Raw genomic sequence first — 24,805 nt, 5'->3', positions numbered from 1 at the left:
GACTCAGGCCCAGGGTTCCAGTGGCCGGCCGGCCTGGGAAGGGCATGTCAGGTTCCCACAGTGCCCACCGCCACCCTCCAAGGCCTGCCCACTGCCACCTCGCCATGGGCTGGGCTGGGACCAGGTGTGCTAGGGAGGGGCCACACTGCTTGGTCTCCCTGCGGGCACAGCGGGGCAGTGGGCGCAGGTGACAGCCACCCACCAAGTGGTTCTACTCTACCTGTGTTATTGCATTTATACGCTTGTTAGACTCAAAGGACACTGGGTGAGGCAGGAGGGGCCGTCTCCAGGGGCATCTTTGGGGGCGAGGCAGACACAGCTGCAGGGCAGGTCCTGATATCCACCCCTCCCTGCCCCACCCCAGCTGCCCCCAGGACAACTGCCGGAGGATGGGGAGGGGCTCGGGACAGGAAGTGAGGTGGCTCCAGTCTCAGGAGCTCCCCTGGGGCCACGCTGGGTGGACTGTGGGAGCCCCTCCAAAGACTGGCCTTTGGGCTGTCTACCCAGCTAGGGTGTGGGCACAGGCAGAGGCGGCAAGGAGTCTCAGGGCAGCCCCGCGGCAGTGGCCCACCTGGGCAGACACCCCACCCCTCCGGCTGCAAGCAAAGAGCAGAAGAGGGGAAAGTGAAACAGCCACACCCTTTAATGTCCCCACACAGCTGGGCACAGTCAGAGGCCATCCTGGGCCCCTATCAGCCTTGGGGTTCCTTCCAGGACCACTGGGGCTCCCCGGGACAGTCTGGCACACTCAGGGTCCACCCCATCCACTACCCCCAGGTACCTTGACACTGAGCCCTCTGCCCACTGCCACAGCTCCAACCCATGCTGCTCAGAAACCCTGGGGCCCAGGCTCCTTCTGCCCAGAGCTTGGGAGGGGGGAAGTGCTGGGGGCCAGTGAAGGGGGCTTGGCTTCTACTGTCCGGGGCCTGTCCATCTCTCCCTCCGTGTATCTGTGGGGTGCTCGTATATATATTTCCTATGTATGTATGGATAGATAGTCGTGTGTGAATTCGCATGCGCAAGATCCCAAGTCTGTACGGGGAGTGGCTGGTCCCCCACTTGGGTACCAGCCATCATTTTTTCCGGGCCAGGAGGACCACACCAAGAATCAGGGCTGCAGCTGCCACAGCCATCCCCCCAGCCAGCAGCAGGGGGGTCAAGTTCTCAAAGGGGCAGGGACCTCGGCCCCCTGGACCCCCACTAGGGGCCTGGTCCTCCTCAGCCCCATCTCCAGGGCCCTTGGGCTCAGGGGTTGCATTGGGGCTGCTGGGGGCCACAGGGGCTGGCTTCAGGTTGCTGTGGTTGTTGAGAAGGGCAGGGTCTGCCTTGGCCGCGGTCTTCTTGGCAGGTGGCGGAGTGGGGGCCACTGGCAGCTCCGGCTTCTCCACTTGGGCCTCCTTCTTCCCAGGTTTGACTGAGGGGGCTTTTCCGTCCACAGCTGGGGTGCCTCTGACCTCTGCACCAGCCTGGGGCACCTTGGTGTCGGGCTTGGGGCTGCTGGCTGACTTCCCTCTGGACTCCATGATGACGGTGGTGGTGGGCTGTGTGGACAGGCAGGTGACCAGACCACAGTGGTTCAGGACAGCTCACCTCTGGGCATTACATGGGCCTGAAGGGAGACAGGAAGAGGCATTCCTGTCCAGCCCCTGCCGCCATGTCCCCATAGAGACACCACTCAGTCCCCTGCCCCCCCACTCCCCCCATCGCCCAAAAACCCCAGCACAGAATCCTCTTCCAGGACCCAGCCTCCACCTGTCCGTCTCCAGCCACTCCATGAGCAACCCTCCAATCACACAGGAAGGGGCTGTGGGCCCCGTCTGGGTTGGGGGCAGGGGAAAGAGACCAGCCAGAGGCCACAGTGTCCTTGTCTATAAAATGGTCTTGCCTACACATGTGCTGTGTCCATGACACGGGCCCCTTGTAGGGCGGCCCTGACAGGGGAGAGAGAGTCCACCCAGCCAGGAGGAGGTGTTCGGTCAGGGGAGATGGACAGCAGCCAGGGTGGGTCTGGGCAGAGAGGACCATGTATCCATCTCAGAAAGGGACTAGGTCCAAGTGGAGGTGGGCAGGGCAGGGTGCAAACCTGGAACTCGGTTCTCTGGTGCCAGCAGGGTGGGAGTGGGCCCAAGGCCACCAGGACCTGGATTTTAAAAACCTGAAGTATCTCCCAGGAGGGCAGTGACCGGCCTGTGCGTCCTGGCAGACCATCTGCCCTGGAGCCCACCCCCAACACTGGCCTCACCTGCTCCAGCTCAAGGGCACGATGTCCTTCCTGAGCCAGGGGCTGCACCTCTCTCGGGGGACAGAGGGGATCCCTGGAGTTAGCCTAGGGTGGGCACATGCCCTGTCAATCAGCCTCAGCATCTAGGCCAGGCGGAGGACGGGGTTCTAGGAAAAGCCTGGCCCCATCCTTGAGGTACAGGGTGGGGTGAAAGGGGCAGGACTGGGCACCTAGCCACCCACCTAGCCACCCTGGGCCTGAGTCGTCCCTCCCTGCAGACCTTGACACCACCTGTCTGCCTGGGAGGATGAGCAACCTCCACCTCGACCCCCGGGAGAGGGACCCTGGCAGCCCAAGTTCCTCACCCAGGCCAGGGGCACTAACCACACGGAAAGTCGCCTGAAGGTCACAGCATGACGGGGGTGTCCCAGAGAGGGCCCAAGGAGCCCCAGCAGCCCCTCACCCCCTGCCGTCCTGGAGCGCACGCAGCTGCCGGGAGTCAAGTGTGCAAAGGGCAGGTGGTCTGCTCCTCCCACCTACCCTCGGTTATTCTTAGTTCACACTGACGTCACCCAGCTGCCCCCTCCCCCTCCCCGGGGCTGCAGAGCCCGGGAGTGATGACCTTCAAGGCAGGGAACCGCCGCGAGCCCCGCGCCCCCATCGCGCCCCCATCGCGCCCCGGCCCCGGCCCGCGGAGCCCCCGCCACCTTACGCCGCTGCTCCCGGCGCTGCCACCTCGGCGCTGGGCGCTCTCCGCGGGGCCACGGCGGGCGGCGGGCAGCGGCTGCGGCTGCGGATGAGGACCGGAGTTTCCCACAATGCAGCGCTGCGGCGCAGGAGGTGGGGCGGGGGCGGGGCGGGGCCGAGTCCGCGCAGGCTCCGCCCTCCCTCCCCGCGCCGGGCCGACCCGGGGCGCTCTGGGGCCCGAACCCAGCTGCGCTTTAATCCCAACGGTGGTTTAGGGGCAGGCAGCGAGGGGCTCAGGCTGCCCTTCCCGCACCCCCAAATCCCCAGCGCGGGAGCCAGGGGGCGGCCCCCCACAGGAGCCCTCCAGGCCGGGGCGCCCTCAGCGGCGGGCACGCACGGGGCTGCAGGGGGAGCCAGTTAGCAGAGATGTGCCCTTCCCGCCCCTAACAGAGTCTCAGAGAGGAGGCTTCTACTTAGAATATTTATTTATCTCCTTACATGACAAGACAGAAAAAGTCACTTCTTAAAACTCCTCAAAAGAAAAAATATATAAATCTGTAAGCAGCAGCAGCAGCTTCCAAGGTACAGGTGTGACGGGTACAACCGTGAACTGGGGGCCAGACCTCAGCCCCAGGTAGTGTTGCTGGGAAAGGGCCTCCTGGGGGGGCCTGGGTGGTGGGGGACACAGCACCAGCACCAATCACCAACACGATCACGTAGCAGGGGGGCAGGCGACGGGAGCCTGCCTAATTCACAACGTGGGTGGGTCTGGACATCGAGAGGGCAGAGCTGTACAGCGAGGTCAGGGGCTTCGGGCAGAGGTCGGGAGCAGGGTGGGCCCTGAAGGGGCAGCTCTTGGCCCCCACCCCTGCGAACAGAGCAGGTGCCCCCAGGCTCCATATTGGTCTTCATGCTTGCTCTTCCCACTGGCCAATGTCAGACCTGGGGTGCAGGTCTCAGAAGAGGGGTCAGCTGCAGGTGCAGCAATAGGGGGCGTAGGGTGTGCACACACACACACACACACACACACACACACACACTCTGCCTGGCCATGTGGGAAGGGCAGCAGCACCCCCACAGCCCCATTCCAGAGGAGCCAGGCCAGCTTAAGGCTGGTGGGCACAACCAGTTACCCCCAGCATTGCCACGTGCACACAGACCTCACATACTCTGAGCCCCCCAGCTGGGGTAGGGCAGAGGGGCCCACCAGGAGGATTGCTGGGTCCCGCAGTTAGGAGGGTTTCCTGGGAATCAGACCTCAGCATGACCCCCCCACCTGGGATTCCTGGCTCAATATGGGGGGCAGGAGACCCTGATTCTCCTGCAAGGCTGGCCGAGGTGAGAACAGCAGCATGGGGGCTGGACCAATGGACGGAGGGTTGCTCAGAGCCACCGATGCTCAGTAAGTTAATAAATAGGTTTGCGCAGGGTCCCCTTTGTGGGCTAGGGGCTGCGCCTCAGGGATGGGCGGAGAGCCTGGAGGGGAGGGTCCATCGTGCCCAGGCCACACCTGGGAGCCCCCAGCTAGAGACCAGCTCTGTCCCTGGGGGTGTTCAGGCCAGGTTGCAGCTGGGACAAGGCTGGCTCCAGGAATGTAAAGATTTCTGTGATTTCTACATAAATAACACATTGATCCCACTGCTTGTGCAGGCAGGACCCCTCGGGGTCCACGTGTGTGGGCCCTGCACCCCTTCCTCTGCCTCCCCTAGCCACGTGGGGAGGAGTGGGAGAGACTTTCCCTTGCTCAGTCCTGGGTGTGCTGCCCAGCTCCAGTTCCACTCGAGTCCTGCTTGGTGTGGGCACGGGGGGCCCAGGCTCAGGGCTGGGGTTGCTGCAGGAGCCCCAGCAGGGTCTCTGCGATGCCCAGGAAGTAGACCACCTGAGCAATGCCAAACAGCGGAGCGATGACCAGGGCGCGGCAGTAGGCACCCTTTAGGAAGGCTGAGGGACCCTCATTCCGCAAGATCTTCCTGTGGACAAAGAGGGGTCAGAGCTGGTGCCAGCCTCCCCTGTCCCCCTTCTCCCGAGGGGCCTCACCCACCTGGCACAGTCCAGAAACCCTGAATAGGTGTCTTCATTGACCCCACGCTGCAGGGACTGGAGCCTCGTCTTCACCACTGCAGGGAGGTGTGGGGGTCAGTGTGGGGTCTGCTCACCTCCATCCCCACCCCCAGCCTGAGGCCCAGGCCCTCATACTGACCATCACAGGGGTTGACAGCCACGGCGGCCATACTCCCAGCCACACAGCCAGCCAGGAAAGACACGTAGAAGGGAGACTTCTCCCCAGATGCCGGCTGGCCCAGCTGGTTCAGGTTGGCAAAGAGGGGGAAGTAGACGATGGAGAAGGGTACGTCCCTGCAGGGGTGGTGGTGGTGACTGGGAGGTGGGGGACAGGTGGGCCTCCCCCTTCCCTCCTCCTACCCTCCTGCCCCTCCCACCTGAGCAGTGTGGCCCCCAGTCCCTTGTAGAGGCCAGCAATGCCACGGCTCCGGAGCAGGTCACGGGTCAGCTGGGTGGCTGTGGGCCTGGGGACGGCCGGAGCCTCCACTGAGGGCTGGGCGCCCCCCTGTGTTGAGAGCTGGGCCTGGGCAGCCAGTATCTTCTTCTGGGCGGCTGAGGAGAAAGGACAGGACCGCTGGCTCTCCCTCCAAGTGCAAGGTGAGGGCAGGGCGCTGGGGCCAGCCTGCGGCACCACCTGGCTCTCCACCCCCCTCACCGATGCGGCCGGCATCCTGAAGCTGGATCTTCAGCATCTCCATGGGGGTGGTCACGATGACCTGGCAGGTGCCGGCTCCGCACCCTGCCAGCATCTCCTTCAACAGCGTCAGCCTCTGCCTGTCACGGAGGGAGTGAGGCCACGGTCAAGAGTCAGAGGCCCCTCTGCCCAGGCAGCTGCCCACTGCCCGCTGTGAAGGGAGATGGGAGCAGTGGACGCAGACACAGCCCTGTGGGGGTACAGCACCCCCAGCCTCAGGTACCCCTCCAGGCCCGCCAGCAAGGGCCCTGAGCCCGGCAGACAGATGGCCCCAGTGACAGGAAAGCTGGGCACTGCCCCAAATCCCGGCCTACTAGGGGTGGCAGGCCCAGAGCCAAGGACCACTGTCGGGAGCCCCAGACACAGCATCTGCCTCAGTCCCCCCAGTGTGCGGCCGGGGGGAGGCAGGAGCACAGGACAGAGGAGTAAGAGGAGCAGCAGCAGGAACAGGAGGCCTGGCAAGGTCAAGGTGAGGGGCAGCAGGAGAGCAAGCCTTTGTCCTTGGTCTGGAGGCACAGACCTCTCCTCCTCACCCGTCCTTGGAGAGCTGATATCGGAAGAAGTCATTGGCTGCCAGCTTAATGGCCTTCTCGGGGGTGACAAGGGTCAGGTTCACAGCGGCTCCTGTGGGGAACAGAGGGTGGGGAGGCTCTCAGCCAGCACGGCTTCCCAGCTGGCAGAGCCCTACCCCAGCCAGTCCTTGGCACCTCTCTTGCCCTCTCACCCACATTGGTTCCAGGCGGGGGCGGGGACCAGGCAGGGACAGGGCAGAGCCTCTCCCTCCAGGCACTCTGCTCCTCTCCTCCAGTGACCCCCATCCCAGCCCGGTGGGCCTCCCTAGGAACACCGCCCGCGGGACAGAGGCGCTCACAGGGGCGGGGGGCACTGGGCGAGAAGGCACAAACGGACGAGGCTGCGTCGAGCCTGGGGGGCCGGAGCCAGGGGACCACAGCAAGCCCCTCTCGGCAGTCAGGGCTCAGGGCTGCACAGTATCCGGGTAAATCCGGGCTTGGGGGTTGTCTAAGCTGCTTTGCAGCAATGCCCCACCCCCTCCCAGTTTCCCAGCCAGGGTCCTGCCCGTCTCCTGAGGCAGAGGAGGAGGCTGCAGCCACTGTGGTAGAGACAGTGTCCTGCCATGCTCCCTGCTGGCAGTAGGTGGGGGTGGGGGGATGCCCAGCAAGACTGGGGTGCTGAGAACTGCCCCTCTCAGAAATCCCACCCTTGTCATCCAACTCCCCCAACACCAGCACCCAGGGCCCAGCTGATGCCCCCAGGGCAGGTACAGCCAGCCCGCGGGACATGTCCACACTCACACCAAACCCAGGCCTGCCGCCCCACACTATGGTGAGAGGGGGCTGCCAGGCCTGCCCCTTCCAGAGCCTCACCACGGTACATGCCGAAGTAGCCCTCAGAGCGGATGGTCTTGATGAGGCAGTCAGACCTGCAGCCAAGGGTGGGGTGAGATGGGGCAAGCCTGGGGCCCAGCAGGGGCTCCAATCCTGCTCCCAAGGAGCCGCTGCCCCCCGCCTGTCCTCTCCGTCCCCCCTTGTGTTAAACAGGGCGAGGGGCCACAGGAGTGGAGCTCAGGAGCCTGAGGCTCATCCCACCCCACCACAGGGCCCCAGCCCAGGCCGGCGGGCACTCACATGCTGGTGTACATGCGCTGGCCATTCTGCTGGTTCTGCAGCCTCGTCTTGGCCAGGTCGATGGGGAACACGCAGGTGACCCCGATCAGCCCGGCGATGCCGCCATTGATGAGCTTGGCTGGCAGACTGCAGGCAGAGGGGGGGTCAGGACCTGTGGCCACCGGGCAGGGGCAAGGGCAGGGTGGGGCCAGGATGAAGGCGGGGTGGCATTCCGACCTGATCTGCTTCTCAGCCATTTAACCGAGTTCGCCCAGGTAGGAGAGGCGGAGGGCAGAGCTGAGGTGGTGGAGGAGCAGCTGGGTGGGATGGCGTGGGGAGCGCTGTCCGCCGCTTGCTGGGAATTTCAGAACCACCTTCTGTCCTGGAAGGAAGAGCAGCCGAATCAGCGGGGGCGGGGCAAACCACTCAGGCACAGCAGAGGAGTAAGCTCCCGTGAAGGCCCCTCCCCACCACCCACGCGGGACAGCAACGCGTCCTGGGGATGCAGCGTGGGGGCGGCGCGGCCCCACGGGTTCCCCTCGAGGCCCCCACCGGCGGCGTCCTCCCAGCACCTCGCTCACGTTCCCGCTCACGTGCACACAGAGTGCCGTCTTTAAAGGGCCAGGCGCCTGGGGGGAGGCAGCAGCAGAGGCTGGAAGGAAGGGGACAGGGTGCCGGCTGGGTCAGTCACCTCGACCCAGGACTGGGCTGCAGCTACCCCCGCCCCCATCCTTGAGCCGAGGAAGGGGCTGGAGTCTCCTCACAGGCGGCTCCTCCACACTGGACCCCCAAGACACCCCTTTCCCTAGGACAAGCACCATTCCAACCCACGCTGTCCTGCCGCCACCCTCCTCTCCACCCCTCCCAGGGATTTCATTCCCAGGCAGACACACAAGAGGACAGGCCCACCAGGACCTCTGGAAGGTCCAGGGGTGTGTGGGGTAAAGGGGAGGGGCAGCGGGGAGGCAGACAGCAGACCTTCTGAGGCTCCTGTGGTAAATCCCCAGTAGGGGCAGGGCTCAGAGCCAGAGCCAACCCCAGGGGCCTCCCATGGGGGGCACAGCCAATAAAACTGAGCTGTGGGGGCCGCCCAGAATCCGCCTGTTACCAGCCCTTAGCACTGCCACCGAGACTCACCCAGCTGGCTCACACCCGGGGTCCCTCGGAGGACTGGTGACCTTCATCTTAGCTTTCCCAGGTCAGGCCCTCCCTTCCCACACAGCAAGACCCCCCCGCCCCCCATGCATGCCCTTGCAGCCTCAGCCTCCTTCCTGCTCTGGGTCTGCTGGGCCCGCTCACCGGGTCTGCTTGGCGTGCTCCGGGAGGTGCAGAACTCTCCTCTGAGACCACAGCCTCTGGGCTCAGAGATCTAGCCGCGGAGGGAGGTGCCAGCCACAGGGATTGGCCTCTGGGCGGGGAGGGGCGGGAGGGGCAGGAGGGGCGGGAGGGGGGCCACTTTCTCTTTCACTTTGGGCGTGTGAGGCTCCCTGCAGTTGTGGGAGAAGGGATGAAGACTGGCAGTTTCTGGGAGGCAGGACCAGGCCTCAGTGCCGCCTCAACCCACAGGACAGTGGGTCTGACTCAGGCTGACCAGGCCACCTATCCACAGGGATGCCAGCCCCTGGCCGCTGCGTCCCCAGCTGCCCTGTGGGTCCGCAGCTTGCAGGCTGGGTCTGTCTAGACCCCGGTTCCTTGAGGAAGGGGCCCCCTGTGCTCAGGCCCCCTGTGGGCCTCTGCTGAGGAATGGGTGCCGTGGGGTGGAGATGGGTCTGGGCCAGCTCGTGTCTGTGGGACCTGTGTGTCCACGGGAAAGGACAGGGAAGGAGTGGCTGTGTCTCAGAGGCCACTGGCTGCCAACACAGGCTGCTCCCCCGCAGGTCCAGAGGTCATGAGAACTGGCACTCCCAGAGCCCTCTGCCCTGCCAAGCACCCCACACCCCCTGCCAGCACACACACCAGGGCTCCAGTGCCTGGGATCTGCTTCTCTGCACCCCAACCTACAAAGAAGAGTCTGCCCTCTGAACTTCACCCCGAGCTCGCCCTCCCCACCCACACCACCCCACCCTCCAGGTGTACGCAGACCACAGCCATCTCTCTCTGCTGCCCCCCAACCCTAGAGGGGCAGGGACTGTATCCTAGCACCGAGGTCTAGCCCTGCCCTCTGGGGACTGAGTGCACCCTGACTCTTGAGCATCACCAGACCCCACCTCCTACCTGAGGTTAGGGGCACCTAGATGATGGGGGTCCCGGAAATCAGACGATCTATCTCAGGTGGGGGAGGCAGGCTCAGAGGCCTGGAGACCCCAAGCCTGAGAAGGCAGCTCTGGGGCCCCCTGTCCCCACAGGGTGAGCAGGGAAGACAGACAACGTGAGAGTGAGCTGGCTCTGTCTGGGGAAAACTGGAGAAGGATCTTCTACACCCTGAAACCCCCTTTTCCTGTCCTCATTCCGTGGTTCCCAACCAATGCTTATGCTTATGAGACAGCTGTAGAAGGCCCTGCCCTATACCCCGTGTTGCCATAGCAACCTGGCAGTTGTCCGGCGGTGTGGCTCAGTGGTTGAGCATGACCCGTGCACCAAGAGGTCGCCAGTTTGATTCCACGTCAGGATACATGCCCCGGTTGTGGGCCAGATTCCCAGTCGGGGGCATGCAGGAGGCAGCCAATCGATGTCCTCTCATTGATGTTTCTCTCTCCTCTCCCTCTAAAATCAATAAAGGATCAAAAGAAACTGGGCAGCCCCAGCCAGGCCCAGAACGAGGCCCTGGGCTGGCAATCTTGACTGTCCAAGCCAAGTACACCGATAGGCAGGCAAACAGACCTTCTTGTTTCCAGACCCTCGAAGTGAAATCTCCCACAAGCGAAGCCGCTGCACTCCTGAGTGTCAGGGTCTGGAACTGGCCGCTCGCTCCCCATTCCAGTTCCCCGTCGCTGCCCCTGAGGAGACGCTTTCTGCCCCGCCAGCGAGAGTAGCCCCACCCCGCGGCCAGAGGAGGCGGAGGTGGGGGCTGCGGCTCGGCTCAGGGGCCGGCTCAGCTCCCAGTCCTGCTAGACAGGTCGGAACCGGGGCCCAGCCAGCCAAGCTGTCCCCAGCTAGGCGATGGCGACGCCAGCCGCGCACGTGTCCACAGACGTCCGGCGGATTCCCACGTGTGCCCCCCCCCCCCCACGGCCTGGCCTCTGCACCCAGGGCTCTGGTCCCAAGCAACCACCCCGCGGGGACACGTGTGCGCGTGGAGCACGCCCGCCACCGCCGGGGCCGAGCACGGCCTCCCACACCCGGCAGGAGCGGATCCGAGCATCCGCCGGCCAGGGCCCCACCAGAGCCGCCTTCTCTGGGCAGTTGTCACCTCCCCGGGCCAGTTTCGGCGCCCCTCGCCCCCGCAGCCGCACGGCACTCGCGTGGGCTCCGTGCCAGGGAGCGGCCGGCGGGCACTCACCGAGCTCCGCCGCCTCCGCCGCGCTCACCTCCCTGTTGTGCCCGCCGCGCTCCCAGCAGCAAAAGTGCGTCCGCTCCGCACGGCGCCGCGCTCCGCCCCCGGCCCTCCGCAGCGCGCGGGCTCCGGCTCCCCCTCCCGGCCGGCGTGGCCACTGCTCCCGGGTGGGCCACAGCCCCGCGCCAGCCCGCACCCCGGCCCCCGGCCCGGCAGACCCCCGGTCTCTTCACATGGCGCCCCTGCACGGGCAGGACCCAGGGATTAGCCCTGTCGGGCCAGCAGGTGGCCGGCAGCGCTGGGACAAGGGTGTCCTACAGGAAGAGCGATCTGGCCACACAGTGCTGGAGGGGGCTGGACTGGGCCAGCCAAACAGGCTGCCGCACAACCCTGCACACAGGTGACTTTGTATCCAAGGTGCTGCAGACATTACTTTGTAGCCGTGGTTCCTCTACCTCCCAGGAAGATCAGGACCAACAAGAGGTGTTGGGCACATGCAAGGGCACAGAGGGTGGCACAGGGGCTCCCCCCACGTCCCCTGCACCCCCTCCCCTCCAGGGGCCAGGCCTCTGATCTCCACCCAGTAAACAAACCAAGCTCTGAAATAGCAGCCAGACAGTCATGTTTGTTACACTCTGGAGGTCACTGTACCCGTACACAGGGAAGACTTGAAAGTGGGGGCCTCTGAGCACTGGCCAAAGCACACATGGCACCAGCCCAGAGTCAGTGGTGTCTGTCTAGGCCTGGGCAGGCTCTGGTGACTGTGAAGTGGAAGGCCCAGGGGGGGCAAGGTCCCTGGAGGCCAAGCTTGTGCGACGGATGCCATCCTGATACTTGTGGCGGCCGAGCTCCAAGACAGCCCGCACTTCTTCGGCCACATCCCGCCGGTCACTCTGCTCCAGGGCCTGCACTAGGAGCCCCACAGCCCCGGGCTGCCCAGCCTGGCGCTCAGCCCAAGAGAACAGCATATGGCGGATCTGCCCATCTAGGTCGTCCCTGGGGAGATGGGGGCTCAGTGACTGAGGAGCCCCGCCCAGGACCACCCACCACACCCAGGGTCCAGCTCACCCTCCCAAGGTGAGTTTCCTGCTCCCTGGGCCAGGTGTGGCCAGACCATCCCTTTCCTGCCTGTCTGCACTGCCCCCACCTGGCCTGGAGGAACCTCAGCCAGCCTCAGCAGGGCCTTGCAGGCAGTAGGGGCCCAGGCCTGAGGCGGGCCCAGAGAGCAGCCAGCAGCTCCAAGGAACCCACCGGAACTCATGGCGGATGCGCTGCAGCTCCTGGTAGGACAGGCCCAGGTGCAGGGCCACAGCAGGCCAGTCAGGGCCCAGGCGCCCGGCCACATTCAGCAGGTTGCTCTGGGTCAGGAAGCCGGTCTCAGCATCACCCAGGTTCAGAGGTGCCAGGGAGGGGCTAGGCCCCCACGCTGGGCCCAGCCTCTCAAACCTCCGCAGTTTCTGTGGGGAGGAGATTGGGCAGTGAGCTCCGGCCTCTGTCCCCAGGTTCCAACCGGCCCTTCGCCTCCACCCCCCACCCCAGGTCACACCGGCAGCTTGATGGGCAGAGTGGCCATCCACAGGGTGTCCGCGCCCTTCCTCTGCCGGGCCGCCTCTGCCTCCTCAGGGACCTCCTCAGGCACGGCTCCTCGATAGAAGGACACCTGGGGCAGGAGGAGGCGTTTCAGCGCCCTGGCGCTGGCCCAGGCAGCCTGGGGGCCCTACCCCTTCAGCCCACCTGGCCCCTCACGGCCTGAGCCCGCCGGTCCAGGGTGGTGGTCACGTACACCTCCTTCACGTTCTTCAGGTGTGAGTAGAACACGAAGCACACTCTGCCCTGCACGCAGTCTGGGCGGTCTGGGGGTGGGGAGGGCTCAGCAGGGAGGCGGGGTGGACCCAGGGCCCACCTCCGGAGGCAGGGGCCTACCAGCGTCCACGTCGATGCCCCTCTCGAAGGCAGCAAAGAACTTCTCGCCCTCGAACATCTCCACCGTGTCTGAGGGCTCAGGGCCACGGTATCGCTCCAGCAGCCGCCGCAGGGTGGCATCCACCTGGGGGGCACTCGCGGGCTCAGAGCCCAACACCCGGCACCTCCACCCCACCCGGCCCCCCAGCTCCAGGTCCCCACCTTGTTCCGGGGCAGGCACTGCAGGAGGACCTGCTCGGGGTCCCGGCGCCTCTGCAGTGCTATGAGGTTCACGCGGTGCAGCCGCAGCCGCTCCCAGGCCTTCCTCGCCAGGCCCCCCACGCAGCTCTTGGTGGTGTACCAGAGCCAGTACCTGGGAGGGCTGGGGGTGAGGTGGGCTCTGCATGCGGGGAGGGTTGGGGAGCAGGCTGAGGAGGCTGGAGGGGACACTGACCAGGAGAAGTGTGTGACCTGGAAGCGAGCATACAGGTGGGTGAGCTCCAGTGCCACCTGAGCCGTGATGTCATCCCAGGTGGCTGCAGGAGGGGCCCGGTACAGCAGGTGCAGGCGGGAGCGGTCCAGACTCAGGCCTGGAGAAGGGTGGGGGCCACAGGCTGAGGCCTCCCCATTGGGGCTCCCCTTCTGACAACTGCCCTCACCTTCTGGCCACAAGTCCACGCATGCCACGTGGCTGCCTCTCACCTGTGATACCAGGGGGCAGAGGCAGCTGCACAGTGACTGGCCGGAGGAAGCTGGAGGGGCCGCTCTGGGTGAGGCACAGCAGGGGACTCACGGCCGCCTCGGGCTCCTCCAGCAGGGCCCGGAGCTCTCTGCCCGCCATCCGCACCACCTGGGGCAGACAGGCCACCGGAACGCTCACCTGTGCGCTGAGGCACCGCCCGCCACCCTGGGGGACTGCCCTGTCTGTACCTGCATTCGGACTTGGCGAGGCTCCTCGGTGGCTCCAGGGGGGAATGTGACCTTGACCCCAGGATGCCCCGAGGACCATAGCAATGTCCCCTCTGGAGGCACCAGGCAGGCATTGGACACAGGGCGTGAAACCACAAGGAACCATGAAAAGTGGGGAACCTGGCAGTGAGCCCAGAGCCGCTGGGCGTGGGGACAGGGTCAGAGGGAACAGGGTCAGAGGGCGTCGGGGTGAGGACGGAGCCCCGCGCCCCTCCCCAGGCCTAACGGGCCCTCACCTTCGGAGCTGCTTCTTCCAGGTGGGTTTCCAGGTCGCTCCAGCTGTCGTCACTCAGGGTCCTCACCACCACCTCACGGCAGCGTCGGGCCCGCGGGGGCACAAAGAGCAGCCACAGGCCCACCTCCTGCCAGGCAAGGGTGGTGTGAGCACGAAGGCCGTGCCTGGGCCCTCCATACCTGCCGCCACCCACTCTGGCCGTGCCTGCTGGAAGGCCACCCCATGGGGCTGCAGCTCCAGGACACCACTGAGCAGGGAGTCGTGGGGCCCCAGGGGGACGAGGCGCGGCTCGGGCAGCCACAGGCGGTAGTGGACGGTGAGAGAGGAGGCGGTGGCCCCAGCGGGAAACTGCAGGCGGACGCCACAGGCCAGGGTCACAGAGCAGCCTTGGGGGGTCACGAGGAAGCTGAGTGAGGACAGGGTGGGCATCAGGTCAGACACAGAGGCCTGTCTGTCTGAGCCTGGCACCCTGGAAGACCCTAGAGCACGGGTAAGGTGTCCGGCGTGGATAGGGTGGCAAGGTGGACAGCTGCTCCTCTAGCCCTACCCCTCACCTGTCCAAATCTGACGTCAGGAACAGTCTGGGCATTTCCAGGACCACGGGTATCCCTGTGGAAGGGCAGACAAGTTGTTAGGGTGGTGACGGTTCCTGTGTCCTCTCTGCGGTCTGCCCCTCCCCAGCAATCAGCTCACCTGGGGGACTGTGGGAGTCTGGCAGGGTCTCGCCCAAGGGGTTCCCCTGCAGGCGCACAAAGGGGGCGTCCAGCAGCTCGGGGGGCACTTCCCGGAGCTGGTTGTCCCTCAGGTCCAGCCGGATGAGCAGCGGGAGGCGGGCCAGGCCAGTGGGCACCGAGGCCAGGAGGTTGCTGTGCAGTACAAGGAGCCGCAGGGAACGCAGCCCCGCTGTGGGCAGGGCCGGCTTAGGACCAGCAGAGGACCACTCATGGCCACCCTGCCCTGGAGCACCAGGTCAGGCCGGGATGCTCGTGCCACGGCCCTCCAAGAAGCCCTTCCAGGCACTACCCATGGCTGCTCAGAGAGCCCAAGCAGTCTGAGCAGGGAGCCTTGAAGGCCAGGGAAGTGGGGGCCAACCAGGGCCACCTCGGAGGAGCCCAGGCTCAAAGGCAGGCCAAGCCTGTGCGTGCAGGGTCCTGGCGGAGGATGAGAGGGGCTGGCATGAGTGGAGGTTCAGCAGTGGCCGAGGGGCACTCTCCAGCTGTGCCCGTGAGCCACGGAGGGCATGGCTGGTACTCACCAAGGGAGGCCGGGAGGTTCTGCAGCCGGTTGGAGGCCAGATTGAGCTCCTCCAGGCTGCTCAGGCCTCCAATCTCAAGGGGCAGAGCGGTCAGGAGATTCTCAGAGAGATCAAGGCGCTGCAGGGTGGACAGGGCTCCCAGCGCCGTGGGCAGCGTTTGTAGGCGGTTGTGGGTCACGGAAAGGAAGGTGAGGGCGGAGAGGGCCCCCAGAGCCTCAGGCAGCTCTGAGAGGTGGTTGTGAGAGAGCAGGAGGGCACTCAGGCCGCACATCTGTGGGATGCAGGCTGGCAGTGTCTCCAGGCTGTTGAAGCTCAGATCCAGGTGGACCAAGCGAGCCAGGCCTCCCAGGCTGGCAGGGAGCGTGGTCAGGGAGCCGTGGAGGCAGGCACCCAGCGCATCCCAGCGCTGCCCACCTGGGAAGGTGAAAGGCAACTGTGGCTCTCAGTCCCAAGTCCCAGTGTGCCCTGCCTGGCAGGGAAGGAGCTGCATGCAGGGAGGCACAGACCTCCAGTTCTACCCCACGCGGACAAGGACATGCAGATGGAGATACTGGACAGACAGCAGCAGATGGAGGGAGGCAGGGACCTCATCTCAGCTGACAGCCATTACCCATGACCTGCCCCAGGAAAAACATGCACACTGGAGTCTGCTGGGGGACCCCACCGGGCAGCTCCAAGGTCCAGGAGCTGGGGCTCAGCCAGGGTCACACTGGGGGAAGAGAGTTGGGTACAGCTGTTCGGAGAATAGTGATGGGGGCTGGGACCAGGATTTGCCTTTGAGGACGAAGAGGCAGACGCAGGAGCTAGAGATGGGGGTGGGACAGAGCTGGGACCAGGTAGGGCTCACCTTTGAGGACCAGGGAGCGGAGGTGCGGCAGGCTCTTTGGCACCTGAGCCAGGGTGGCCTCCAGCAGCCGAGGGTCTTCGTGGCCACTCAGCTGCAGGAACTCCACCTCCAGCAGCTGAGGGGTCTGCTGGGCACACAGGTGCAGCAGCCTGTGGCAGCCCCCAGGGTACAGGTCCAAGCTCAGCCGATTTCCAGCCAGAAGTGGTGGCCTGGGATGCGCATCCACGGTATCTGTAGCATCCTCTGCAACACCTTCTGCAGCAGCCACCTGGGGCTCCTCCTCTGCTGCAGCCATCACCCACCGGCAGGCCTCGGGGGCCAGACATGTCCCAGCTTGCCAGGCAGGCCTGCTCAGGCAGGGCCCAGAGAGGCTGCAGAATCAGGGTGAGGAGAGGGTAGGAGTGAGGATGGACCCTCCTCCCAGTCAGGGGAACAGGGACTCTGGCTATAGGGAGCCCCTGCGCCAGGCCAGCTGGCCCACAGATCCCAGAGCCTAGGCTGGACAATCATTGATTAAATGGGGCTAGAGAATGGGACCCCAGGGCTGGAAGGGCAGCAAGCAGTGTGAGCCGTGTGTGCAGCAGAGCCTGGGAACCCGCTTGGGGGGGGGGAAGTGGGGGAGTTAGCATCCTAAAGCTGGAAATTTGGACAAGGGACTATAGTGGGGCAGGTCATCCTGGCTGTTCCCCCTCTTGTCCCACCCCCAACCTTCACACGCAACAGCTTTGACAGGAGGTCCCGGATGCTCATCTACCACGTGGGGGCGGTGTCCCAGGCAGTGGGTAACCGTGCCCAAGTTTGTCGGAGAAGTGAATGTGAGAGGGGAGACCTGGGGTCTGAGCTACTGCACCCCACTTCCTGACCCCTGGAGGAGGGCTCTTTCCGCGTCGTGTAGTTCATACCTCGGTCGCCAGCGGAGAGCGGCGCACGGCGCAGTCGGGGCTCAGCCGGCCTTAGGGCCGGTCCCGGCCCGGAGAGTGCATACTCCCCGCACCCCGCCGTCCCCGCTGCGCGTACCTGCGCTCCCTCCCGGCCGGCGCAGGTTCGGGTGCCGGCTCAGTGGGCGCTAAGCGGCCGAGCTCCCGCCGGCGCGCTTCCGGGCGGGCTGGGGATCCGGGCCCGCCCCCTCCGGGCCCCGCCCCTGGGGTCCGCAGGCCCAGGCCCCAGGGTCCCGCCCCGCCCCGCCCCGCCCCGTCTGCCCGCGGCTGGTCTGCAGCCCTGGAGACGGGGACGCCGGCCCCATCTGCTTCGCCCGGCGCCCAGCTCTCCCCAGCTTCCCGAGTGCGCGTCAGGCTGTGCGTCCTGCTTCCCCCACCGGGAAGCCCACGTTGCGCGCCACGAAACCCGCCCTTTCAGAGGTCTTGGCTCCAGGCTCTCTGTGCTCTGGGGCTATGCGTTCCAATCTCAGGCTCAGGCGGCCGGGGATTGGGGACTGACCACATCTGCTGCCTAACACCCACCCCTTGCCAGAAGTCAGCTCTGAGAGTGTGTCTGTCCTTCCCCAGCCAGCCCCAATGGTGTGCTCTCTGGCCTTGCAGGGACTGGACCCCAGCTCCAATGATCCTACTACAAGGGTGATCACTCTGGGCCAGGTGCTCCAGCAGTGGGCTTCCCACATGCTGCCACCTTCAACCTGTGTCTGCATCTCACAAGGGAAAGGTGGCTCCCAGAGACCACCTATCTGGTGGGTGCCCAAGCCAAGACCCTCAAACCAGGAAGCCTCCCCACCTGTGCTCATTCACCCCACTTCTTTCACCCGAGTAGGTGCTCTGTAAAGGGACAGAGGAACATGGAGTTCCGCCCGTCCTGCCTCATACCACATTGTGTGTGCCCTCTTTCTTCCTCCTCCCCAGCTACCGCCATCCCTCCCACCAGGATAGGCAGTTCCCATCATCGGATATTCAGCCTTAAAAGGAAGGAAATTCTGACACAGGCTCCATCATGGATAAACCTTGAGGACATTATGCTGAGTGATATGAGAGACACAGAGGGACAAATGCCATATGATTTCACTCACAGGAGGTCCCTAGAGGAGTCAGATTCAGAGACAAAGTAAAATACTGAGCCCCGCCCTGGCCGCTTTGGCTCAGCAGTTGGAGCATGTGAGCAAAGACCAAAGGGTTGTGGGTTCAATTTCCCCATCAAGGACACTACCCTGGGTCCACCAGGAGGCAACTAAATAGATGTGTTTCTCTCACGTCAATGTTTCTCTCTCCCTCCCTCCTTCCCTTCTTCGCTATCTAAAAATCAACGGGAAAATATCCTCTGGTGAGGATTAACAAAATAAATAAATAAATAAACATAAAAAATAAAAAAAGAACCCCATGAACTGTGGGAGGGGGAAATCGGGAGTTATTGTTTAACATAGTTCAATTTGGGAAGATAAAAAAAGTTTTGGAGCCTGGCCGGTTTGGCTCAGCAGTTGGAGCGTCGGCCTGCGGACCAGAGTCCCAGGTTCGGTTCCCGCTAGGGGCACGTACCAAAAAAACAAAACAAAAAGGTTCTGGAGATGATGGTGGTGATGGTTTTACAACAATGTAAACATACTAAATACCACTGAATTGGATAATTAAAGTGGTGAATTTTATGTATTGTTTTCCACTTAAAAAAAAAAAATCCGTCATCACACCTTGCCACTTCCCTATTGATTATAATGAAGTGCCATCCTTGCCAGGAGGGTTTCCCCTCTCTATCCCAGTTGTGTGACCTCGAGCAAGAAAACCTTACTGTGCCTGCCCCCATCTGTAGACCGGGAATGGCAGCGCGACTGTGTGGTCTGCCGTGTGGTTCGCGCACCAGCTCTGGGCGCACTGCAGCCGGCTGCTCAGCCCCTGGACTCATCTCGGCGGGGCCTTTGCATGTGCTCCCTCTGCCTGGTGCTCGCCCCGGGTTTTAGCAAGACGGGCTGGGCTCCTTTCCCTCTCTCAGCTATGCGTCCCTGCCCCTCCCTTCAGGGACTATCTCGGCCAGGGACAGCCTCGTTTTATTTGCTTTGCGGGTCGCCTCACTAAAACCTAAGTTGCGCGGAAGCAGGGCCGGGTCTATTCGCTCTCAGGACGCAGGTCTGCAGCAGCGTCCGGCCCGGAGCAGTGCATGAGTGACATGAGCTGACGTCCGCGTGCACGCTGAGGTCTGTTTCAGGCCGACAGTCAAGGGTCTGCACAGGAGCAGCCACTGGACCCAGACGGCTCGGCTCCGAGGCGTCGGTGCAGCTGGGCAAGGACGCCAACGACTACACCAGACACAACGTCTCTGCCCCGGAGGCCAGGACCTGGGGCCCACGTGTCGCCCCCGCAGGGAGCAGCGCACCCGCGCTTCCGGCAGCTGTTCTCCCGCGCTTCCGGCCGCTGTGCACCATGGGACTTGTAGTTTGCCAGCTGAGCGTTGGCCGCTCTCGCGAAGGGCTGTGTTCCGGGCGTGGCGGCCGCGAGGCATGTTGGGAGTTTGTAGGCCCCGCCCCGCCCCGCCTGGCATGCAGGGAACCCTGGAGGGAGAAACAGTCCGCTAGGGCTCGCGCACCGCTTCGTTCCTCTGCCCCAGGGGTTTCGGAGGACATTCGCCCCACAGTGCATAGGAAGGCGGCCGCAGAACTGCCCTTCGCCTTTGCTGGGGCGGCTGCTGGACGGCACGACGGCGTCCCTAGCGTCATCATTGACCGCCCTCTTCGTGACGTCACTCGCAGGCGCCCTCGCGGGGCCCGGCGCGTAGGTCCCGGAGGCTTCTGGGTAGCGGATTACCCCCGCCCCCCGCGCCTGCGCCTTCCTTTCCCTGCCTGACGCCGCCGAGGTCGCACGCGCGAGGTGTCTCCGCCGCCGCCGAGTGAGTGGAGCGACCCGGCTGGGCCGCTGGCCGGGCGGGGGCCTTAGGGGCCGGCAGGGCGCGGGGCGGGGCGCTGGGCGGCCTCGGGGGTTCCCCCGGGTCGGTCCACGCGCGGCCGCTCTCGGGCTGGGTGGGGGCGGGCGGCCTCCGGAGAACGCCACGGTTCTCCTCCTCGCTCAGGATGCGCTACGTTGCCTCCTACCTGCTGGCCGCCCTCGGGGGCAACGCCTCCCCCAGCGCCAAGGACATCAAGAAGATCCTGGACAGCGTGGGCATCGAGGCGGACGACGACCGGCTCAACAAGGTAGCCGCCCGCCGGCCCAGGCCGGTCCGGAACCGCGCACCCGGGTCTGCGCCCGACCATTCTCTTCCGGAAAGTGTGGTTGGGCGGGGGGCTCTCCTTTTGGGGGTCCTCATACAGCCCCAAGGAAGCAAAAGCCGCAGTGAGGCCAAGCCCCGACCAGCGTGGTTTAGAAGGACAATGCGAGTCTCGTGTCATCAGAAACCCCGCAGTGACCGCCTTTTCCTAAGAAACGTAGGGGGAAAGTGCCGTAAAGCCAAGTTGTAAAGAAACTGTTGTAAAGTGTTCGCCCAAGTTGCTCAAAACGTTGTTTTGACACGTGTTGGGTATAAACTCGGGTAAATTGCATCCGCTTCAGAAGTGTGTAAGTTAGCATTTGTAGCGGGTCTCGCTTCAGAGAACCCACGTGGAGGTGATAAGCGGGGCGCTGCGCCTCGGGGCCTGGGCGGTCCCTCCTGTCCCGTTCCCAGGCCGGCCCTGCGGGGGCCTCAGAAGGTGAGGTTCAGGCAGGGTCTCGCTAACTGCTGGCTGTGGTTTTCTACTCCAGGTCATCAGTGAGCTCAATGGAAAAAACATCGAAGATGTCATCGCTCAGGGTGAGAACGCGCAGGGGGCCTTCGTTTCCATGGTCCATCCTAATTCCTGTGGGTCAGTCTGTGGCCTGCCAGGTTTCGCTTGTGGACCAGAGCACCCCAGAAGTCTCCCCGCGCATGAGCACAGCTTCAGTGGGCTGGTGCCAGGGGCACTTCTGGACACTCTGAGGGATGGCGCTAGGGGGCGCCCGTGCTCTCCCTGGGCCTGGCTGCCCTGCCCACAGCGTGTAGGGAACTGGGCCTTTGTAAACAAGTTTTCCGTGTGCTCTCTGTAAGGGGGGTTGGTGTGAGGGATGACCACAGGCCCCTACTCCCTTTTGCTGGGCGGGTTGTTTTTTGGTGACATCAGGTTGGAGGTGATGGGAATTGTTTGGAAGTTGAACTGTTGGGGCAGCCATTCCTGTCCCTGGACACATGACAGGCCAGGGACAGAGCCAGCTCAGCAAAAAGCCTCATCTGAGCTCACTGCTGGGAATGAGTATCTGGAATCTGGGGCAGCAGGTTAGGTCCCTGCCTGGTTATAAACATGTTTGTTCAACTTGACCCCAGGGGGGGGGATGCCAAGGTCCAACTTCTTGTGCACCGATTCCTAGAAGCCAAGTTCCCAGATAAAGAGTTTCTGGTGAGGAGTGTGGCAGAGCCTCTTTTCTGGGACAGCAGGGGAGCCTGTCACCCTGGCACTCAGGGACAGGCCCCAGCACAGTCATTGGGCAGCAGGCTGAGCAGCTGTTCTGGTCTCACCTCCTTCTCTGGTTCCTAGGTATTGGCAAGCTGGCCAGCGTTCCAGCTGGCGGGGCTGTGGCTGTCTCAGCCGCCCCGGGGTCTGCAGCTCCTGCCGCTGGTTCTGCCCCAGCTGCAGGTGAGTGGAGGCTCAGGCAGCTGTGGCTGGGGGTGCCTGGGGGCATCTGGGAGCCTGGCCTGCATGGCTTCCTCACTCATCCTGGTCTTTCCCCCACAGCAGAGGAGAAGAAAGACGAGAAGAAGGAGGAGTCCGAGGAGTCGGATGACGACATGGGATTTGGCTTGTTTGATTAGAGTCTCATTGCCTACAAATAAAACCCTTTTTATGTAACTCTCGAGGGGCCCGTGAGCTTTTGTCAGAGCTTGGCCTTTGCACTTCCGCCTCAATGCAAAGCAGCTGTGGGGCTCCCGGGCGGAGGAGCTCCTGGTGTTGGGGGTTTGACGAGGAAGGGGTCTGGTGCAAAGGAGCACCTGGGGGGCACTTCCTGTGGGTCTTTGGTGTTGCCAAGCCTTGAGCAGGCTCAGGAAGGGACACAAGCCCTTTTGAGTATGGTCCTGGCTCTGGAGCCGCCACCCTTTCGCACAGTTCCTCATGTTGTGGTGACTCCCAACCATAAGATTATTTTCGTTGCTACTTCGTCACTGTAATTTTGCTACTGTTATGAATCCCTATGTTTTCTGATGGTCTTAGGCGACCCCTGTGAAAGGGTCATTTGACCCCCAAAGGGGTCGTGGACCACAGGTTGAGAGCTGCTGCTCTGGAGGATTTCTCAGGGAGACACCTTCAGGGGACATTTAGGGAAGGTTCAAGAACAACAGTGGGACAACCCTGGCCAAGTAGGTCAGCTGGTTAGAGCGTTGTCCCGAATCACCAGGGCAGTGGGCTTGATCCCACCATCGCACACACAAAAACCAACCAATGAATGCGCAAGTAAGTGGAGCAACAAATCCACGTTTCTCTTTCCTCCCGCCCTTCTTCCTCTCTAAAATCAACAAATACGTTTTTATATTAAATCTTCACCTGAGGATATTTTTCCGTTGATTTTTAGATAAAGTGGAAGGGAGAGGAAGAGAGAAACATTGGTTGCCTCCCACAGGACCCCAACTGGGGCCGGGGATCAAACCCAGATATGTGCCCTTGATGAACTAGAACCAACAACCCTTCAGTCCAAGTGCTGACGCCCTAACCGCTGAGCCAAACCAGCCAGGGCAATAAATATATATGTATATTTTTTGGTGGTATATGCCCCTAGCGGGAACCAAACCCAGGACTCTGGTCTGCAGGCTGACACTCATCTACTGAGCCTAACTGGCCAGGGCAATACATACATTTTTAAGCAACAGTGGTTAGTCTCCATTGCTCTGAGGTGGGCAGAGACCAGCCGTTTCCCTAAGACTGGCAGCATTCTTATTTTTTTAGCCTCATCCTCACCCGAGGACATTTTTGCATTTATGTTCAGATAGAGCAGGGAGGGAGGGAGAAACATCGATGTGAGGGACACATCGAGTGGCTGCTACCCACGACCTCAACCAGAGCTGAGGACAAACTGCAACCGAGGTACATGCCCTTAGCTGGAACCGAACCTGGGATTCTTCGGTCTGCGGGCTGACGCTCTAACCGCTGAGCCTAACTGGCCAGGGCTAGCATTCTTATTACACAGAAGAGGCCTGGGTGTGTGGTCCCTGGGTTCCCCAGTAGGGCCGGGGGTCCAGGTCCAGTGTTTGTTCAAGCAGTGCCCCTGGTCCACCTTAACCCCTGAGCAACTTGAGCAGTCAGATCCTGAGCCTCAGCTTCCCGTCTGATGAACCATCCCCTGCCTTGCTGGGCAGATGTGGAAGAAGTGCTTGTGGGTAGATGCGCTCACTTGGGCCATGTGCTCCCCAAAGTTTTGGGGTGGGCCTGTCTGTGGCCCCTCCCATTGCCCACCCAGGTCCTGTCCCTGGGCCTTCAGCCTCTGCCCTCAGTAGACACTCCCCTTCCCCACTCCAGTGGCCCTGGGTCAGCAACTGGCTGGGTTGTGTGCATCTCCTGGGTGAAGGACCGTCCCCAGTGGCCTGGAGTTCTATGGGGAAAGTAATACAGCCAGCCCTCGTTTCTCACAATTCATCAGTTCCAGACTCTACCGCGATAACCGAATCTCCACAGAGCAGATTCTTTCCATACAGTCGTCCCTCGCCACTCCGCGCTTCGACTTTCGCAGCCTCACTCTATCGTGGGTTTTTCGAATATAGTCTAGTATTTCGAAGCGTGAAATGGCAAGAGATGACTGTAAGTAGAACATAAGCCCTGGCTGGTTTGGCTTAATAGTCAGAGCATCAGCCCGCAGATCAGAGTCCTGGGTTTGATTCTAGCCAAGGGCACACACCTTGGTTGCAGTTTGTCCCCGGCCCCTGTTGGGTTTGGGGTCGTGCTGGGGGCAACCAAATCCATGTTTCTCTCTCTTCTTCCCTCCCTCGTGTTTTATCTGAAGATAAAAGAAAAATATCCTGGGGTAAGGATTTTTTAAAAAGTGGAACATAAGGCAGGTGGGGCCTCCCTCAGGTAGGGAGCCAGGACCTGAAGAGACCCCAGGGCAGGAATGAGCAAGGGGGTAAGGGAAGGAAGGCCAGAGGAGCAGGGATTAGGGTGGGACCTGGGCCTTGGTGGAGGGTGTAGAAGCCAAGCTGCTGGGTGGGTGGGACATGGGGCCATGAGAAGTGAGGACCACTTGCAGAGGTCCTAGCTGCAGGTGCCGAGGGGCAAGTTGCATGTGGGATGGGGACCTCTTGCCCCAGGCTGGGGTAGAAGGCCCCACAGAGAAGTGGACCCAGGGTCCAGGACAGAGGTCACAATGCTACCTTCAAACCCTGAAGAGTGGGGCCCTATGTAGGCCAGAGGACACCATGGGAGTAGTGGGTTGACAGCCGCCTGGCACAGTATCCGCACACCCGACACCAGGGGTTCTTCCACCCCAGCCAGGATTCCAGGAAGGGCCGCCCTGTCCCTGGCTGCAGAGCTGCTGTCCCAGAGGCCTGGAGGGAGGGACATGTACCCAAAACAGCTCCACTCTGGTGTGGAAATGGGGCAGAGGTCCCACTGCACTGGGCAGTGCCACCTCCAAGGTCCCACAGAAGCAGGCAGGACTAGAACCCCAGTCTTTCTTTGGAGCTGGTTGGGGGAGGACCTTTTTAAAAAAAAAAATTTTTTTTCTTTATTGATTTTTAGAGCGAGAGGAAGGGAGGAGAGAGAGAGAGAGAGAGAGAGAGAGAGAGAGAAACATCAATGAGCGAGAACACTGACTGGCTGCTTCCTACATGCCCCCCACAGGGGATTGGGCCCACAACCTGGCATATGCCCTGGTGGGGAATTGAACCGGTGACCCCGGGAGGACCTTCTTTAGCCCCTGGCTCAGCCTGCCCAGCCCAGCTTCCCTCTTTGTCAC

General features: G+C 62.9%; 4 protein-coding genes and 1 non-coding gene across 9 annotated transcripts; 2 read left to right on the top strand and 3 right to left on the bottom strand.

The window, feature by feature from the left end:
• Nucleotides 1–369: 369 nt before the first annotated feature.
• On the bottom strand, nucleotides 370–2,995 carry CEND1 (cell cycle exit and neuronal differentiation 1). Of its 2 annotated transcripts, none has more exons than XM_036281145.1 (2): nucleotides 2,934–2,995; nucleotides 370–1,609 (listed from the first exon to the last, which is right to left on the bottom strand). In XM_036281145.1, exon 2 carries the CDS (start codon nucleotides 1,521–1,523, stop codon nucleotides 1,074–1,076), a length of 450 nt encoding a protein of 149 aa, XP_036137038.1. In that variant the 5' UTR covers nucleotides 1,524–1,609; nucleotides 2,934–2,995; the 3' UTR covers nucleotides 370–1,073. The 2 variants fall into 2 exon arrangements, with proteins under 2 accessions (XP_036137038.1, XP_036137037.1); XM_036281144.1 differs by having other exon boundaries at nucleotides 2,929–2,989.
• Nucleotides 2,996–3,403: 408 nt separating this feature from the next.
• Nucleotides 3,404–10,765, bottom strand: SLC25A22 (solute carrier family 25 member 22). Of its 3 annotated transcripts, XM_036281170.1 has the most exons (11): nucleotides 8,588–8,638; nucleotides 7,861–7,940; nucleotides 7,526–7,670; nucleotides 7,310–7,435; nucleotides 7,049–7,104; nucleotides 6,197–6,287; nucleotides 5,625–5,743; nucleotides 5,347–5,521; nucleotides 5,109–5,263; nucleotides 4,950–5,025; nucleotides 3,404–4,878 (listed from the first exon to the last, which is right to left on the bottom strand). In XM_036281170.1, exons 3-11 carry the CDS (start codon nucleotides 7,543–7,545, stop codon nucleotides 4,725–4,727), a joined length of 972 nt encoding a protein of 323 aa, XP_036137063.1. In that variant the 5' UTR covers nucleotides 7,546–7,670; nucleotides 7,861–7,940; nucleotides 8,588–8,638; the 3' UTR covers nucleotides 3,404–4,724. The 3 variants fall into 3 exon arrangements, with proteins under 3 accessions (XP_036137063.1, XP_036137064.1, XP_036137065.1); XM_036281171.1 differs by lacking the exons at nucleotides 7,861–7,940; nucleotides 8,588–8,638 and adding an exon at nucleotides 10,728–10,765; XM_036281172.1 differs by lacking the exon at nucleotides 7,861–7,940 and having other exon boundaries at nucleotides 8,588–8,602.
• Nucleotides 10,766–11,340: 575 nt separating this feature from the next.
• On the bottom strand, nucleotides 11,341–16,289 carry PIDD1 (p53-induced death domain protein 1). The gene is made up of 15 exons (XM_036281125.1): nucleotides 15,930–16,289; nucleotides 15,083–15,496; nucleotides 14,521–14,730; nucleotides 14,382–14,436; nucleotides 14,032–14,233; nucleotides 13,829–13,954; nucleotides 13,554–13,733; nucleotides 13,326–13,473; nucleotides 13,078–13,213; nucleotides 12,846–12,996; nucleotides 12,645–12,768; nucleotides 12,456–12,574; nucleotides 12,268–12,381; nucleotides 11,973–12,178; nucleotides 11,341–11,717 (listed from the first exon to the last, which is right to left on the bottom strand). The coding sequence occupies exons 1-15, from the start codon at nucleotides 16,222–16,224 to the stop codon at nucleotides 11,459–11,461; spliced, it is 2,739 nt and encodes a 912-aa protein (XP_036137018.1). The 5' UTR covers nucleotides 16,225–16,289; the 3' UTR covers nucleotides 11,341–11,458.
• Nucleotides 16,290–19,663: 3,374 nt separating this feature from the next.
• On the top strand, nucleotides 19,664–21,716 carry RPLP2 (ribosomal protein lateral stalk subunit P2). 2 transcript variants are annotated; one of them, XM_036281108.1, is made up of 5 exons: nucleotides 19,664–19,748; nucleotides 19,929–20,052; nucleotides 20,597–20,645; nucleotides 21,403–21,501; nucleotides 21,604–21,716. In XM_036281108.1, the coding sequence occupies exons 2-5, from the start codon at nucleotides 19,930–19,932 to the stop codon at nucleotides 21,675–21,677; spliced, it is 345 nt and encodes a 114-aa protein (XP_036137001.1). In that variant the 5' UTR covers nucleotides 19,664–19,748; nucleotide 19,929; the 3' UTR covers nucleotides 21,678–21,716. The 2 variants fall into 2 exon arrangements, with proteins under 2 accessions (XP_036137001.1, XP_036137000.1); XM_036281107.1 differs by having other exon boundaries at nucleotides 19,665–19,748; nucleotides 21,601–21,716.
• On the top strand, nucleotides 20,676–20,807 carry LOC118643211. Its single transcript, XR_004961966.1, has one exon. It is a non-coding gene; the product is annotated as a small nucleolar RNA SNORA52 (small nucleolar RNA).
• Nucleotides 21,717–24,805: the final 3,089 nt, after the last annotated feature.

Source organism: Molossus molossus, unplaced genomic scaffold, assembly GCF_014108415.1.
Source record: "Molossus molossus isolate mMolMol1 unplaced genomic scaffold, mMolMol1.p scaffold_m16_p_31, whole genome shotgun sequence".
Taxonomy (NCBI): Eukaryota; Metazoa; Chordata; class Mammalia; order Chiroptera; family Molossidae; genus Molossus; species Molossus molossus.
This window is presented reverse-complemented; position numbering and strand designations above follow the sequence as displayed.

What these genes read in the sequence shown, in the direction of transcription:
- CEND1 (XM_036281145.1), bottom strand. Translation starts at nt 1,523, where the DNA reads ATGGAGTCCAGAGGGAAGTCAGCCAGCAGCCCCAAGCCCGACACCAAG.
- SLC25A22 (XM_036281171.1), bottom strand. Translation starts at nt 7,545, where the DNA reads ATGGCTGAGAAGCAGATCAG. An exon ending in TCAGGATGCCGGCCGCATCG is followed by an intron (nt 5,522 to 5,624) that starts GTGAGGGGGGTG and finishes CTTTCTCCTCAG; the next exon opens with CCGCCCAGAAGAAGATACTG. An exon ending in CTGGGGGCCACACTGCTCAG is followed by an intron (nt 5,264 to 5,346) that starts GTGGGAGGGGCA and finishes CCACCCCTGCAG; the next exon opens with GGACGTACCCTTCTCCATCG.
- PIDD1 (XM_036281125.1), bottom strand. Translation starts at nt 16,224, where the DNA reads ATGGCTGCAGCAGAGGAGGAGCCCCAGGTGGCTGCTGCAGAAGGTGTT. An exon ending in AGACTCCCACAGTCCCCCAG is followed by an intron (nt 14,437 to 14,520) that starts GTGAGCTGATTG and finishes GCCCTTCCACAG; the next exon opens with GGATACCCGTGGTCCTGGAA. An exon ending in TGGAAGAAGCAGCTCCGAAG is followed by an intron (nt 13,734 to 13,828) that starts GTGAGGGCCCGT and finishes CCCCACGCCCAG; the next exon opens with CGGCTCTGGGCTCACTGCCA.
- RPLP2 (XM_036281107.1), top strand. Translation starts at nt 19,930, where the DNA reads ATGCGCTACGTTGCCTCCTACCTGCTGGCCGCCCTCGGGGGCAACGCC. An exon ending in ACGACGACCGGCTCAACAAG is followed by an intron (nt 20,053 to 20,596) that starts GTAGCCGCCCGC and finishes TTTCTACTCCAG; the next exon opens with GTCATCAGTGAGCTCAATGG. An exon ending in TGGTTCTGCCCCAGCTGCAG is followed by an intron (nt 21,502 to 21,600) that starts GTGAGTGGAGGC and finishes TTTCCCCCACAG; the next exon opens with CAGAGGAGAAGAAAGACGAG.